This window comes from Macaca nemestrina, chromosome 12, assembly GCF_043159975.1.
Source record: "Macaca nemestrina isolate mMacNem1 chromosome 12, mMacNem.hap1, whole genome shotgun sequence".
Classification (NCBI taxonomy): Eukaryota; Metazoa; Chordata; class Mammalia; order Primates; family Cercopithecidae; genus Macaca; species Macaca nemestrina.
The window spans coordinates 122555935-122572928 of record NC_092136.1 but is presented as its reverse complement, the minus strand read 5'-3'; the positions used below and the strand labels follow the sequence as shown (position 1 = coordinate 122572928).

The 16994-nt window shown below is 45.8% G+C and overlaps 1 protein-coding gene across 5 annotated transcripts in view; it reads right to left on the bottom strand.

Annotated features, from left to right (window-relative positions):
- LOC105476335 (ubiquitin associated and SH3 domain containing B) overlaps positions 1-16994 on the bottom strand; it is a 158257-nt gene that overhangs the window by 15732 nt on the left and 125531 nt on the right. For all 5 annotated transcript variants that reach the window (XM_011732160.3, XM_011732158.3, XM_011732162.2 and 2 more), the window contains exons 5-9: positions 14416-14585; positions 7773-7981; positions 3153-3285; positions 1715-1835; positions 959-1081 (exon numbers count right to left, since the gene is read on the bottom strand). In XM_011732160.3, coding sequence (XP_011730462.1) covers positions 959-1081; positions 1715-1835; positions 3153-3285; positions 7773-7981; positions 14416-14585 — 756 coding nt within the window. The remainder of the gene's footprint in view (positions 1-958; positions 1082-1714; positions 1836-3152; positions 3286-7772; positions 7982-14415; positions 14586-16994) is intronic.

Here is a 16994-nt window from a genome sequence, read left to right as displayed (position 1 = left end):
AAAGTGCTAGATTGTAGGTGAGAGCCACCACGCCGGGCCTGGAAACCAGTTATTTTGTCTACTGGATTAAATCCGAGCACCTTAATATGGTGATCAAGGTCTTCCATGAACTTGCCTTTATCCATCTTGCCAGCCTCATCTCTGCCTTGCCTTGCAATTTATACTCTAGACACAAGGCACTTTGTTTCCCCTGCATTCCTGAGGCTGTTTCTCAAGCCTCAGACACAGTTTATGTGGTCCCTCCCACTGAGAATGCAATTTCCTCACTCCTGCTCCTTCTTTGCCCAGCTAACTTCCACTTCAGCTCCCAGCTCACCTCTTCACCTCTTAGATGTCTTTTTGTGTTCCCATAATATTTGGTGACCACGCATAGCTCTATGTATATCATATTGTATGATATTTATCCACACATAAGTTTGTTTCCCTGACTCACACTTGGGTTCCCTTAGTCCAATACCTTGCACAAGGTAAGTGAGCACTACATATCTGCTAAGTGACTGAACAGGAAAGTACTATCTCCCCGCGGCAGTAATGGAATGGGCTTGCAAAGAGCTGGGCATCTTCAAAGGATCAGTTGGCCTTTATAAATTCAGCAAGTCCAGGTCCGTCTTCTTCACTCTTGTCCTCTTCCACAGCCATGCTGGCAGATGCTGCTGTCTTGAACTAGAGGCTGACCTGTCTGCTACATCCAACAGTGAGCACAGTAACCCAAGCCATTACTGGATCACGAGGTCCTCAATAAGGACCACACCTCATTCACTTTGGTCAACCAACCCAGGGCTGAGCACAGTGTCCTAAACTTAATGGTTGTGTAGCAAGTTCCTTTTGAATTGAAGAAATTTATTACTTGTAGGAAAGTTATAGAAGCCCCCAGGAAGGGTCCCACATATCCATGGTACCAGCGTTTTGAAGGAGGCGGCAGGAAATGCCTGGAGTACAGTCACTCCAGGATACTTACCCACTAGTCTCGCTTGCATGCATCCAAACACAGTGATGGGAGCATCTTTCTCGTAATCTCTGAAACCACCACTCCGCTGAGGTAAACTATGAGGCATGTTCAGGTTGCTCCGTATGTAGCGGCCTGAAAAATAAAAAAGTTAGACAGAGGATACATACATTTCTTGTTTACTTGGGACTCCCTTACTGATCCTGACATTCTCCACCCCCATTCCTTCTTGGCCAAAGAGATCACATTGAGCTCTCTGGAGCTGATGGAAAATATCAAGGCTGATATTTTGTTTCATAAAGTGACTTGGAATTCACTCTTCCATTCTACTGACAAAAGTGACATGAGGTAGTTTCTCAGTGAAGGTAATAACCATGCACCCTAAGGCAGGTGAGATTCCCTGGTCAGGCAAGCCTCCGTGTCTTCAAATGCCACTCAAGTGAAAATGGAACCCAGCGAACCCGGGAGGTTTAATGGCAGGAGCTCTGGCCATGGGATTAGGGCACGTTGCTGCTGCTGACTTTGCCATGTGGCCTTGGGCAAGACATCTGTCTTCTTTAGTCCTGGCATCCAAGTTTATAGAATGGGGACAAGAACACTTACTTCTTCCCTAAAGCTCAAGACAATCAGGAGGGGCTTACGGATAACAGACATTTTCTATAGTACACAAAACTATAAATGACTCCATCGGGATAACCGTAGCTTGACTGTGCCCCCTAGAGGCCACTATGGGTATGGCAGTGCTGAGCAGGCCCACCAACAACTCACCTTTGGCATCGAAGCACTGGGATAGCCAGTACTTCCCAAACACAACATCCATCCTCTCACCATGCCGACACACAAAGAGGCATCGCTTCTGGGGGCCAGGCTGGCTGTTGACCCTCAGCGGCTACAGAGAAAGAAAGGCTATTAGTGAAGACTCACATGGCAAAGTGGACATGTCTTGGAGCCAGGTGCCAGGTGAACTGAGCTCTCCTACCAAAGTTCTGCCAAGGTGTGACTAGGTGAGGACAGTAAGACTCATCCTACAGACCTCATAAATTATTTTGAGGCTCAAATAAGATAAACTGCATGTCTTTATAAAACGAGGAGGGTTGTGAAAAGGGCATTATTGTTGCTACAGCTGCCCTGTGTAGGAGTAGCATTTGGCCATTACTAAAACATGCTGTACACTTTCAGTTACAGCTCAGAGGCAAAACTAGCCATTCATGTAGAGACAGCCATCTAGTGGGACATCTTCCCCCGCCCAGAAGGGGCGATTCATCAACTTCTTCAGGGAGTGAGGGCTTCTGTGATCACAAATGTGTCTACCTTTTCTCTAAAGTGTGTGGCCAGATCACATGGTCCTCATGGTCCACTCCAGCAACGAGACCCTGTTTTCCTATTCTAATCACAATGTAGGCTCTGCTGTCTGACTATATATATGTTGGTGATCCCCAAAATGAGACAACTGCTACCTCTGGGTGATGACACAGGCAAATCGAGTCAAAGGCTTGTCCAAATGACTTTGGCTTCTATAACTGCTGGATGGAACCTTACAGACGTTTCTGCATTCCTTCTTTCTGATATAGTCAGCTTTTCCCGTTTCCTTAGTGCTGGCCAGCACTTCACATTTGCTTCTAGTGGCCCTGACAAGGTTAATACGTGGAATGGTGGTATGATCCGTCCCATCTCTTTTCCTATTGTTCCTTCATTCAAATCCTGGGCTCCAGCCACAATGGTCCACTCTCTTGATCCTCAACATGCTTGAACTTTCAGCTTGCCTCTATTTGTACTGTTCAACAGCGACTCCCTGCCTCCTTCCATCTCCAACCTTTCTTGAAAAAGTTAACACGTACTGAGCACTCATTATATGCCAGTTATTGTGCCAGCCTTATTTTATTATTTTCTTTTATCTTTGTGACAAACTACAAAACAGATACAACTATGGGCATTATTCCTACTTTAGAGAGAAAATTTCCTCCTATGTCTGTGGAACAACCTTCCTTATGAGCCTAGGTTCAAATGTTGGAAGTAACTGTCAGTACTGCTCATCTGACTCTTCCCAGCCTTGAATTTTTGTATATCTTTTATAATTTGGTGTCCTTTCTTCCCAAGAGATCATGGAACCTTTGGAGATAGCAAGGGCAATGCCTCATATTTAATAAATAGGTTCTCAGTGAATCCTGGTTAGAGTTGGGGGTGTGACCCTAACAATCGGCCTTACCTGCATGGGCTGGCAGATGATAGTAAGAGGAGTCGTCTCCCCGAGCCCCTGGTCCTCATACGGCCGCCTCTCCAATACTCCATCCCCAAATGTGAGAGAGTTGGACGATGATGTATTTAAGATTGAGTAAGAACTGCAGAGGAAGATAAGGAAGGTGTGAACGCTCTGGCCAGCAGTCATCAGCACTTCCTCCTGGGCTCAACAGGAGTGTGGGAATTAACTCAACGCCCTCTGTGGGTAGTGCAATGATGAGGGAAGCTGAGCTGGAGTGGTCCCATTCCTAAAGGAAGAATACCTTCTTTTATACTGAAGACTTGCAGTTAATAAATTAGAGGTAGGCTGGGCGTGGTGACTCACACCTGCACTTTGGGACGCCAAGGCAGGTGGATCACTTGGGGTCAGGAGTTCGAGACCAGCCTGGCCAACATGGCAAAACCCCACCTCTACTAAAAATACAAAAAATCAGCTGGGCGTGGTCATGTGTGCCTGTAGTCTCAGCTACTCGGGAGGCTGAGGTATGAGAACCGCTTGAACCTGGGAGGTAGAGGTTGCAGTGAGCCAAGATCGCACCACTGCACTCCAGCCTGGGCGGTAGGGTGAAACTCCATCTCAAAAAGAAATAAAAATAAAAATAAGTAAATAAATAAATTAGAGGTAGATGGATTTCTGCACTGAGGACAGATATATTCATTCCTTTGGGCAGGGATGGGTCCTAGTGATTTTGTGCCATGCATGGTTCACGCCAAAGACAAGTTCAAGAATAACAATGTATCAATTATTTGTTTGCAGCTATTTTTCTGGTTCAAAAGAAATCTATGATCCCTGTTGCCTTTAATATTTCCCGTGGTAATTTCCATCTGAAGTGAAGAGTGATAGGGGGGTCTTTTCACCATCTCCACCACTTAGCCAGTGGCTCCTAACGGTCAAGGAAACATTGTGCCAAAGTCCCCTATTCTACCCTCTTCAGTCTCCAAACCCTATCTCCCCTCAATCACACCTCCAACAAGATGATTACAAATAGAATTATTTCAGAGAAGACCATTCTCACCAGATGTTTAGAGCTGGGAGCCAAGAACTCTCATTTCTGAGTGTAACACTATAGCTACAGAAGCCTAAAAAGAGGTCTTGCTGAAAGGAAGACAGTCAAAACCTGCCAAGCTTAAATTGTTGTCAATAGTAAGACTTCCACAAAGCTTTATCTAATAAACATTGCAATTTAAATGTGGTTGTTAGGCAAATCCAGTGAACATCTTTGGAAATCACTGAGCAGAGTCCAGGGGAAACATTTAAATTTTATAGATTTCTTGCTTCTTTACAATTTGGGTAGCTATCTATCCCAGTTTGCTCCATATACTCCTGGCTTGCATCTGCTGACCCAGCAACCTGTCTGGGCTACCACCTGTTTTGGATTATTCACTTTTAACATTGTATTATCAGAATTTTATTTTAGAGATGGAGTGTTACTTTTGTCACCCAGGCTGAAGTGCAATGACACGATGTCGGCTCACTGCAACCTCCACCCTGAAGGTTCAAGCGATTTTCCTGACTCAGCCTCTGGAGTAGCTGGGATTACAGGCGTGTGTCACCATGCCCGGCAATTTTTGTATTTTTAGTAGAGACGGGGTTTCACCATGTTGGCCAGGTTGGTCTCGAACTCCTGAACTCAGGTGATCTGACCACTTGGCCTCCCGAAGTCATCCTGGGATTACAGGCGTGAGCCACCGCACCTGGCCCAGAATTTTATTTTTGAAAATAACTTTTTATATTCACAAATATAATACAGCTAACTGGTTGTTGGTAAATTTTTGTTCCAAAAATTATGTGATTTTAACTATCTTAGCACCCTGTTCACTTTCAGAAGTGGCTGCTTTTTCACTAGAAGTGACAGACTCGTTCTATCTACTTATAAACGAAGGTCTCAGAAGTCTCATGCCCTGAAAAACTGATTTTGAATACTTGTGCATATCAGAATCACCAGGGGACTTTAAAAAAAAAACACTCATGCTGGGGTTCTGCTCCTCACAGGCTGTGATTCAGTAGGTCAGAGTGGGAACCAGGAAACCTGTATCAGTCCATCTGAATATGTTGCCAAGTGAAACCTGTTATGGAAAAATTTAAGTAACTGTAGCCCAAGGAAATCTTGTGCCGTTCACACGGTATAAGAGACCAGCTATTCTACTTTATTTTAAACTAAGACCCTTCCAAACATCACACAGTTCAAGAAAATCCAGTTTGGCTGGGCACGGTGGCTCACGTCTGTAATTCCAGCACTTTGGGAGGCTGAGGCAGGTGGATCACCAGCCTGGTCAACATGGTGAAACCCCGTCTCTATTAGAAATACAAAAATTATCTGGGTATGGTGGCACACACCTGAAGTCCCAGCTACTCAGGAGGCGGAGGCAGGAGAATCACTGGAACCCAGGAGGCGGAGGTTACAGTGAGCTGACATCACACCACTGCACTCCAGCCTGGGCGACAGAGTGAGACTCCATCTCAGAAAAAATAAAAAAAAAAAAAAAAAGAAAATCCAGTTTTATTGTCTGACTCATCAAAGCTTCAGGGTGCAAAACGTCTGGCTACCTAGAATTGTGCTGACATCTTGCGTGTACATGTCTGTTTCTTTACTTTATTGCAGCTGTGAAGATACTGATAGGATTCCTTCTCTCCCTCCTTCAGCTCCCATGGCAAGACGAATGCCAGCCTCTTTCCCTTCTTAACTGTCATTATAATCAAAGGACCTGACTCACTCTGAGACAGCGTGGAGCTGCCAGTTCCAGTAAGACAATAGTCAGATGCTTCTTGCTCAGAACAGTGGAGGGAGGAAGCCGGGTCTAAGATCCAGAACATCTCAAGCATCAGGAGAGCTGGTTTCTCCCTGCAACACGCCAGGCCTGTGCTAAGCCCGAGCGGCCAGGCAGCTCACCCAGCTTCAGAGAACACAAGGAGGCTTCATCAACTTGCCTTACTTAGAACCAAGTAAGACACTCAAGTTAGTGTGGAGAGGACGTATTTCCTTAGGAGGGACTCAGAGAACTGAGAAGCACTTGGCAGGGAGTGTTGTTAAACTCATTGACCCCCAATCATGACTTGTTGCCTGGATCCCCTGGACAACTCCCACCATGCCAGCCAGGCCATGCTTGCCATTCCCCTGGGGTTCTACCTCCTGATGTCTATCCTGGGTTAGGAGTGAGAGAAGATCTGTCTTACAAGGAAGCTGGGCTCTGCCTCCTTGAGTCATTTAACCTCTGGGGTTAAATAGGAAAGTGCAGTTCATCTACAGGATTGCTTTTATGGAAGACACATGTCCTTTGATGAGCACTCAGTGAGGACTGGCAAACACAAGATAGACAAAAGTCATCATTATGCAAATGGTGATTTTATAGTCACCGCTATACACCAGACTCTGAACCATGTAAAGCGAAGCTCGGCATTGCAGTCTTCACAACAACCTTATGAGGTAAGTGCAATGATTAGTTCCATTTTCTAGATGAGCAAACAGAGGCTCAGAGAGGTAATGCAACTTGGCCAAGGCCACACAGCTGGTAAGTGGTAGAGTTATCGTTTAAATCCAAGACTATTGGAACCCAGTCTCAAATTCTTAATTACAATAAACTAATGCCTAACTTATTTCCCTACTTTGAACGGAGTTGGCTGGGGAAGCTGTTAGTTTAATTTCAGACATTGTTCTCACAGACATGACATCATGAGTAATCTCTCAAATAAAAGATGACACAAAGACCTCCCTGGGACGCACTGACCGAAGTCACTCAGGTTCACCTATACGTCAGCCTGAGCTGTAATTTAGGGAAGAGTGGGCTTGGATGGAGTGAACTCTAAGAGATCAGCACTGCTTCTCACATACATCCTTTTTTTTTTTTTTTTTGAGACAAAGTCTTGCTCTGTTGCCCAGGCTGGAGTACAGTGGTGTGATCTTGGCTCACTGCAACCTCCACCTCCCAGGTTCAAGTGATTCTCCTGCCTCAGCCTCCTGAGTAGCTGGGACTACAGGCGTGTGCCACCACGCCCAGCTGATTTTTTTTAAAATTTTTAGTAGAGACGGGGTTTCACCATGTTGGTCAGGCAGGTCTTGAACTCCTGACCTCAAGTGATCCACCCACCTTGGCCTCCTAAAGTGCTGGGATTACAGACGTGAACCACCGCACCTGGCCGTACACCCACTTTTAAGAAAGAGATCTGATAAAAGAGCAACTCCAAGTACTGTAAAATAAAAAATAATAGATCTGAGAACTATGCTTTGTCAGGCAAATAATCTTTTAGTTCTCAGTTTATTCATGCAATTTTGCTTTCCTTGTTGTTATAGGGATTAAAATGGAGACTTTGGAAACCCAGCTTATATATTTTGATCTTCCAAAGCACTTCTGAAAAAGCAAATGTTTGGGGAACATGAGACAACTCTGACCTCTAATTTTGTGCCATCCGGTTCTGCAGGCTCACGGGCTGGGCTGAGGTGGGAGTGGAGTGAAAGAGAGGGGAAGGGATTGCTGGGTGGGGTTATTGAGGAAGAAAATATTATTTCCCATCTTTGGATTTGTGTATCCAGGATCCAGTCTGCCTTAGCAACGTTCTTCAAATGGCATAAAGGTCTTGCTGTCTGCTTACCCATGAAATATCCAGGTGCTGCATTCATCAGCCTTGGTAATGTAATTCTCAGGCAGGAGCCCAGAGCAGCCGGTGGTTAAGGACGTGCCGTAGATCCAACCCTCGCTGGTGCTGGTCTGCTCCATTGGAGACATGAAGATGAAGTCCCCGGGGACCAGCTCCAGCTCGTCGTCATTTTGTGGGGTATAGGGGTAGATGACCTGTAATGTCTGAAAAAGGAAGAGAGGGTGAGTAAGCCCCAGGCCTCACCGTTCTCCTGAGTGCCTTTAGGGCAGGACTGTGTGTTCTGCATTAATACTGCACACCTCCCGGGGGCGATGTGCCCTGAGTAGATGTGAATTCCTATCAGAGAGCACGTCTCTCTTCAGAGTACTGCAGGTGTATGCCTGGTGCTAGAAATGGTTCCGTACTTTTCTTCAGGCATGTCTAGATTTCCCATCAGGATTCAAGTATCGTTTTTGGAAACTGACCTGAAATCCTGTAGGCTCGCTGGCCAACTGCTATATAAATGGACTTGGACCTAGTTTCCCTTGCTTCATCTGATAGTCACCATGATAGACACTTGAAACCCAGCTCATGGAAGCTCATGGAAAGCCAGTCTTCCATATGGGGGTTACGGATGGGCCAGGTGGAGTGTCTCTCCTATAGGAAGGCTCAGGGAATAAAGTACCCCTCCTTTCTATGTAACTTAGCTCTTTATTTAAGAATTATTATTATTATTTTGAGATGGAGTTTCACTCTTATCGCCCAGGCTGGAGTGCAATACTGCAATCTCAGCACACTGCAGCCTCTGCCTCCTGGGTTCAAGTGATTCTCTTGCCTCAGCCTTCCTGGTAGCAAGGATTTCAGGCAGCCGCCACCACACCTAGCTAATTTTTGTATTTTTAGTAGAGACAGCGTTTCACCATGTTGGCCAGGCTGGTCTCGAACTCCTGACCTCAGGTGATCCCCCTCTCTCGGCCTCCCAAACTGCTGAGATTACAGGTGTGAGTCACCACGCCTGGCCAACTTAGCTCTTTAAACCAGACATGGTTCTTGCCTTAAAGGAGATTTATTTAAACCTATAGTTTTAACAAAGATCCTGAAAGAAAAATGTCTAGACATCAGTGTCTGTGTCAGCATGTAGCCAGCTTTCATCAGATGGAGAAAACGTTCTTACTTTGTGCTCCAAAACAGCCCCTAGGCCAAAAACAGGCCATGCCAGTTGGCTATTTATTCTTCTTTTTGCCTTCCTTCCCTGGGATGTATTAACATCACAGATACAGGCATGAAGGTGCTGTAGAAAACATTTATTTTAGTATTTTTTGTTACTAATAGTGGGAGACCTCAATAGTAAGGAAAATATTTCCTATCTTATTTGCTTCACAAGGGACATAAAGATGGAGAAAGCTATAATAGCTTTCACTGTTTCCTAGGGTCTCAAAGCCATTAGTTGGATGCTATGTATTCTGGTCTCCACTTGCATATTTCTAACTTTGGCTTCAGTTTTCTCATCTATAAAAGAATACTTAAGACTATAAAAGTTAAATGAGACAATCTAAGAAAACACCTTAGGACAGAGCCTTGTGCACCGAAGGGGCATAATTATTATTTGTTTATTTATTTATTTATTTATTTATTTATTTATTTATTTATTTATTTTTTGAGATGGAGTTTTGCTCTTGTTGCCCAGGCGGAAGTGCGATGGCGTGATCTCGGCTCACTGCAACCTCTGCCTCCCAGGTTCAAGGGAGTCTCCTGCCTCAGCCTCCTGAGTAGTTGGGATTACAGGCATGAGCCACGACGCCTGGCTAATTTTGTATTTTCAGTAGAGACGGGGTTTCTTCATGTTGGTCACGCTGGTCTTGAACTCCCGACCTCAGGTGATCCTCCCGCCTCAGCCTCCCAAAGTGCTGGGATTATAGGCGTGAGCCGGGGCGTAATTATTTCTAGCAGAGTACCCGATCTCCCAGGTCACATCCTTCCTTCCAGCCGACCCTGATCCCTGGACCCTGCGCTGGGTAGGCCTGTGAACTAATTGGCTCGATGTCAAAGTGATACACCAGAACATGTTATGAAGAGAGAATTTCCTTCTGGAAATCTCTAAAGAAAGGAGCCTTTAAGGTGTGATTCTTTTCGGAGGATGAGAGTGATTGTGCAGGGAGCTCATCTGTACTGCTGTATTTCTGATTCTCCTTTTATGTAGGGCGCCTGTTTGTTTCTCTAATTCTGACTCCAGCATCTTTCAGTTCTAGATCTTCCTGCTCTGATTCCTTCCTTATTCTTCCTGTCCCTCTGCCTCATACACACTTAAACCACTTCTCCAAACAAGCCAGGAAGGTTTTCTGTGGGATTGTTAAATCAGCTTAAAGGGAAAAAAAAAATTCACGCAAAATCTCATAAACTGCAAAGCTAAATGTGTGACGTCCCATGAAAAGGAACATTCTTTTTTTTCTGGGACAAGGTGGAGAAAGGCACCGAGTCACAGGCAAACAAGCCTAAACTCGTGTTCCTTAAATGTTCAAGCACAGCATGGTCTTGGCTAATAATGCCTTTGGGCCAGTAGTGCCTTTCCCCTTGAGAAACTCAATGCGATTTCAGAGAAGTCCTCACTTGTTCTATCACACAGGGGAGGTGGGTATTCATTCTATTTCTAGGTTATCCCCAGGAAAACTGAGGCACAGCAAAAGGTAGAGACAATATGTCCTAGGCATAGGAAAGCTGGGCAATAAGTAGCTTTGATTTATTGCATGAAAAATAAAAGAATTAAGGCATTGTAGCAAATCTAAAATTATAACTGGGACCCATGTCCCCACTGCCCTTTCTCACTCACCAAAAGCAGATTCAGAACCTTAGCCTGAGTTTGAGAGATATGAGAACACAAGCCTAATTTATATTACATTCTACTTATTTTGTTTTATGTTTGCCATCTACTTGTAAGAACTCTTCTTTTTTTTTTTTTTTTTTTTCTTTTTTGGTGAGATGGAGTCTTGCTCTGCTCTGTTGCCCAGGCTGGAGTGCAGTGGCATGATCTTGGCTCACTGCAACCTCTGCCTCCCGGACTCAAGCGATTCTCCTGTCTCAGCCTCCGGAGTAGCTGGGACTACAGGTGTGTACAACCAAACCTGGTTAATTTTTGTGTTTTTAGTAGAGACAAGGTTTTACTGTGTTGGCTAGGCTGGTTTCCAGCTCCTGACCTCAGGTGATGCGCCCGCCTCGGCCTCCCAAAGTGCTGGGATTACAGGTGTAAGCCACTGTGCCTGGCCTGTATTCTAAGAACCCTTGAATCCAGGACCAGCGCCGTGGCTCATGCTTGTAATTCCAGCATTTGGAATGCCGAGGCGGGCGGATCACGAGGTCAGGAGATCAAGACCATCCTGGCTAACATGGTGAAACCCCATCTCTACTAAAAATACAAAAAATTAGCCGGGCGTGGTGGTGGGCACCTATAGTCCCAGCTACTCAGGATGCTGAGGCAGGAGAATGGTGTGAACCCAGGAGGCGGAGGTTGCAGTGAGCCGAGACTGCACCACTGCACTCTGGCCTGGGTGATAGAGCAAGACTCCATCTAAAAAAAACCAAAACGAACTCTTGAATCCACCTCAGGTATGTTTTTCCTCCCTTACTGCAGTGGGAGGAAACTCAGTTTGCTGAATGAAAGGCAGCCACAGCCCTGTGTGAATACAGGAGCTGAAATGTCTTTGGAGCCCTTTTTATTCTCACTCACAGTAATAGCTGCGGCAATTTTTTGTTGCTGTTGCACCCACCTTGTGCTGGGTATTACATTGGAGCCTTTCCATACATCTTCTTTATTTAGTCTTCATAACCATCTAGCAAAACATTGTCACCATTTTACAGATGAGAAAACTAAGGACTGGAGATCTGTACAAGCTGTCAAAGTGAATTTAACCCTTGCTAAAGTGATGGAGCCAGGATTTGAAGCCAAGTGTGCTGGACTCCAAAATTGATGCTTTTTGGATCACCCTGTACTTCCTCTGGATTTCTATTGGTTGGTATATTAAACTGGCATGGCCCAACGTAATCACTAACATGAAAGAGCCTATGTGAAATACAAATGAGGATCTGCGTGTCCAAATCGAGTGAGAATCTAAACAGCAGAGGGATGAGGCCTTGGAGTTTTCCTCAGCATCATGGTGCCTTGCCAGAGTGTCCTTGCCTAAACCACTCTCCTTCTCTGGACATCTGTCCCCTCACTAGAACAGTCAATCAAAACTGCCTCCTGGGGGCACGTTGAAGAAGGCAGGTAAGAAGAGGGTTCAGGTAGGACCGAAAGACCTCACGGGAGAGGTCCAGTCCAAAGGGGCCGAGGAGAGCTTTATCAGAACGAACGGTAATAAATGAGCTTTTACAAATAAGAGATAAAAGAGGCCAAGTTATTTTTAGAACATAATTCACGTGGGCGCTTGCTGCCTTTTTCCTTCCATGCCAGTTGAGCAGAATGTGGGTCAGGCAGAAAACCAATTACCCTTTGAGTTAACTGGAGGACAGTGTTGATTAGAGGATATTCCTTGTAAAATTCCACTGCCACCTTCCTTCTCTTAGAAAGGTGACTTCTCAGAGGTCATCTGCATGCAACCCTTGACTTTTTTTTTCTTTGCCCTCAGAAGGAGTCCAACCAGCCACACCTCCTTTGTTATCTTCAGGGCTAGTTCTAAGTGACTCTAGGAGATGTCAGAGTTCTTTTTTTTCTTTATTGAGACAGAGTCTCGCTCTGTCACCCAGGCTGGAGTGCAGTGGTGCGATCTTGGCTCACTTCAAGCTCTGCCTCCCGGGTTCACGTCATTCTCCTGCCTCAGCCTCCCGAGTAGCTGGGACTACAGGCGCCCGCCACCTTGCCCGGCTAATTTTTTTGTATTTTTAGTAGAGACGGGGTTTCACCGTGTTAGCCAAAATGATCTCAATCTCCTGACCTTGTGATCCGCCCGCCTCGGCCTCCCAAAGTGCTGGGATTACAGGCGTGAGCCACCGGGCCCGGCCTGAGATGTCAGAATTCTTAAGATCGATCGGGCCCAGTCTGCTCAAGGCATCTTACAGAAACCTGCATCAAATGACTCAAAAGGAGGACATCACGTTCCCATGAGCAGAGTCAGACAAAGCTGCATGCCCCTGACACTCACAGGCGCACGCTGAGCCCTGAACCTCTGATTCGTGGGTTGGCTCTTCTACCACTTCCAAAACAATGAGCTTATCTGCTCTCAGCCCTGGGGTTCTAACTGTTTTCTCATGGTTTGTTTTTTTTTTTTTTAAAGAAGCCTCAGAGAGATGTTAAAAGGCTATGCAAACTAACAGAAATACCAGTTCTTTGGCTGCTTGAAAAATTGGGAAATAAATGTTAAGTATTGCTTCATAAATGTAGTTAAGTTGGAAGGCACATTTTTAACACACGATGAGGTCTCTTGTGGGTGGGGAGAGATACAGTCTCACTATGCTGCCCAGGCTGGTATGGAACTCCTGGTCTCAAGCAATACCTCTGCCTCAGCCTCCCAAAGTGCTGGGATTATAGGTGACAGCCACCATGCCTGGCTATGATGTAGTTTTGTTTCAGACAGGTTGCCCCTCTTTATTGGTCAAAATACTTGGGCTCTCGCTTTATCTCTGGCCTTAAGTTACTAAGACACCAATGTTTTTGTGTCTCAGCTTCTCCTTCAGGATAGAAAAAAGACAATATCGGCCAGGTGCGGTGGCTCATGCCTGTAATCCTAGCACTTTGGAAGACCGAGGCGGGCAGATCACCTGAGTTCAAGACCAGCCTGGCCAACGCAGTGAAACCCTGGTGCTACTAAAAATACAAAAAATTAGCCCAGTGTGGTGGCGGGCACCTGTAATCCCAGCTACTTGGGAGGCTAAGGCAGGGGAATCGCTTGAATCCGGGAGGCAGAGATTGCAGTGAGCCAAGATCACACCATTGCACTCCAGCCTGGGCAACAAGGAGTGAAACTCCATTTAAAAAAAAAAAAGGCAATATTATGCTTCCAAGATGTCACATACTTGTCTAGAAGGCAATGTTGATTCCCTCAAAGGAAGGATGGTAGGGCTGTGCCAATCTTTCTTCAGTTTTGTCACTCAGGCCTCCCACTGGGATGTGCAAAGACTCTCACAACAGGTGGTTTGAGTTTTCTTTTCATGCGTGTCTGTCCTCAGAGCTCCTTGAGGACAGGACCACATTTAAAAATTCCAGTATGCAACATGGTACTTCGCATGACACAGATACACAGCAAATATATGTTGATTATGTCTTTGCAAGGTTTTTGTTTTTGTTTGTATTTATGTGTTCTTCAACTCACCTAAGGTCAAAATGATGTCTTCCATTAACACCATAAATTTATATAATATTAAAAATTTTCCAATATATTTTTTATTTATTCTCTCTCATTTCATTTCTTTTTCGCTGGGGTAAGATTGGCAGGGGAGACAGAACTATGTTACCCAGATGAGCCACTTGTGACCCAGAAAGGAGGGAGGCACGCTGGAAGCCTCCCAGGGAGCCAGGCAGAGGCTGGACACAATCCTGGGCCAACAGACTCTCCATTAGGTGCTTGCTCCATTTTTCCCCTGTAGGTACCCATCTCCCTGCAGCAGCGAGCTGCTGACTCTGATCGCATCCCTGCACCTGGTAGCTTCTGGAACCACAGTGAGACATTACCTCATGGTTAGCAAATCGGATATCCCGAGAAAATATGGTAGCCACCCAGTCACACCCTAGCTTGACGTCAATGTTCTGGGCCAGTTTCTCTAGGGTGGGTAGGTGGCTGGCTTGGAAGTGGTAAGCCAGGGTCACATGTAGCTGCTTCTTATGAGGTTCCACATGCACTTCTGGAAAAAGGAAGAAAAAAGTCAGTAATTAAAAGGTGGCGATCATAGCAATGGTGAAGACTTAAGGAAAGGCTTAGAAAGGTACCCTGAGAAATTTTCTGCTTCCCACATAACAAGGAAGACAAAAGATATTTCTCTCCTTCACAGCAGTAGAATAAGGGGGTAAGGAGAAGGCAAGAGATTCCGAACCGAGCCACTGTTCAAGAGATAAAGAGCCACCGTACGGCTTTCCTCTAGGAGCTATGGGTTGGCTGAGGGCAGTCCTTTTAGTTAAGTCCTCTCACAACCATTCCAGTGGCTGGTCACCAGCCCCACCATTCAGACGAGGGTACTATGACCTACAGTGATGAAATAATTTGTGTAGAAATACAAAGCATGTTTTGTAACTGCATGACTCCCAAGGCTATATTCCCTTCATTTTGGAGCTAGGTCTCTTAGCTTCTGGGTGAGATGGATGGAGAAATGAGGGGAAAAAGATGGATATTTTCAAAGTTTAATGCAGGGTTTCTCTCAACAGCATTTTGGGTTGAATACTTATTTTTTGTGGGGGGCTGTCCTGTGCATTATAGGGTGTTTCACAGCATCCCTGGCCTCTACCCACAAGAAGTCAGCAGCACTCTCCAAGCTGTAACAGCCGAAAATGACCTCAGACATTGCCAAATGTACCCTGGGAGGCAAAATCACCCTTAGTTGAGACATACTCATTTAAAGTATACGGACTTATTCTAAGATACCCCAAGAGACAAAACAAAACAACCCTACCTACATGAGGGAATGGCTTTTTAAATTTTCTTTCTCTTGTACTTTTTTTTTTTTTTTTTTTGAGACAGGGTCTTGCTCTGTTGCCCAGGCTAGAGTTAAGTGGCATGATCACAGCTCACCACAGCCTCAACCTCCTGGGCTCAGGTGATGTTCCCACCTCAGCTTCCTGAGTAGCTGGGATTACAGGTGTGAACCACCATGCCTGGCCTCTTTTGTATTTTCAGTGAGGGAGAATCATCTATTGTACAAGCTAGAATAATGAAGAAGTTGCAACTAGAAGAAATTAGGGAATTTGAGAATTTAAGGGGCTTGGTCAAGTCACATAGAGAATTAGTGGCCCAAGACAGAAGCAGAAATTGAGCATTTCGGTTTTAAGTACTTTTTCTTTTATACTGCATTGCCTTTCTTTGGTGTAAGTCCCATGAGACAAGGTTTTTGTCTCTTGCTTATACTGTGTCCTTACTCAGCATATCATGCAGGTTTTCAGTACTTGTTAAATGAATAAATGCACATGAATGAATCTCCTTTGACCACTTTGAATGGAGGACGACACTAAATCTTCTTGATTATATCTGGGCCTGCCAACAACTGGAGAATACCAAGTTCCAGGGCAAAGACATGGTGGCCGGCTTTCCATGCTAGGTAATAAGGAGCTGGACCAGCTAAGCTGTGCAGGGTCATCCAGTTCTCCACATCCCCACCAGGGGGCCACACAACAGCAGAGAAACGAAGCTGGCTAAGTTCTTCATGACAGCAGGATCTTGGAGAGGGACTGGCTCTTCCCACCTCCCATGGGGAAAGCTGGGGCTTCGACTGCTTCTCGCTCAGTATGCACTCCAAGAATCTTCTGCGGCCCTGGCTGAGGCTTGCTTTTCTCATTTGTGAAGGATTTGGGTTTTGCGGCTTTGACATTAGTTTTGGTCCTTGTGGGGATTTAGTGGTTCTGATGATAACTACTGTGTGATGAGAGAAAGCCATTTCCTTGAGATTGAGGGATAAGAACAGGAAATAATTTGCCTCTCTGTTATGCTCTTTCTCTGAAATATTAAGCTCCTATGAAATGTCAGGTTTCACTGAAGTCAGGACCCAGAGACTAGTCCCGTTGCTGAGGGAGAGGAAGAGGTGGGGGTGGGGGTTGCAGAGTCTAAAGAGGCCCCCTCCCCAGGTCCAGAGGGGTCTTAAGGTCCTTGTGTTCCTTCCGAGAGCGCTGTGATCCTGCAGTGATGCTGAGCCCCCATCACACTCATAAGTCCCAAGCCCTGTGTGGGGCTTTTCTGGTAAAGAGGAATCTCAGGCCCCCAAAGGGCCTGAAATGGTGATGAAAGTAGCAGCAGGGAACAATGGCAGGTGCGGGATAGGCCAAAAGGCTAAGGAGCAAACTGTGTGGCTTTGCTCAGGTCTTCCCCCTCTCTGGCACTCCATAAAATTATGGGTAGGGGAGTTCCAGGTCTCCTCCAGCTTCGCACTCAGCGCTTGGCTTCCACTGTGCATCCTGCACCGTCCACTCTGGCCAGGGCAGCCTCCCCACTGTCCTCTGCTCACACCCTCCTCATGCCTGCCTGCCTGTGCTCCTGCCACCCGCCCACCTGCCGATATTTCCTCCATTGTCCTGATCAACATCGTCTCAGGGCAAGTTTCCTTCCTTTC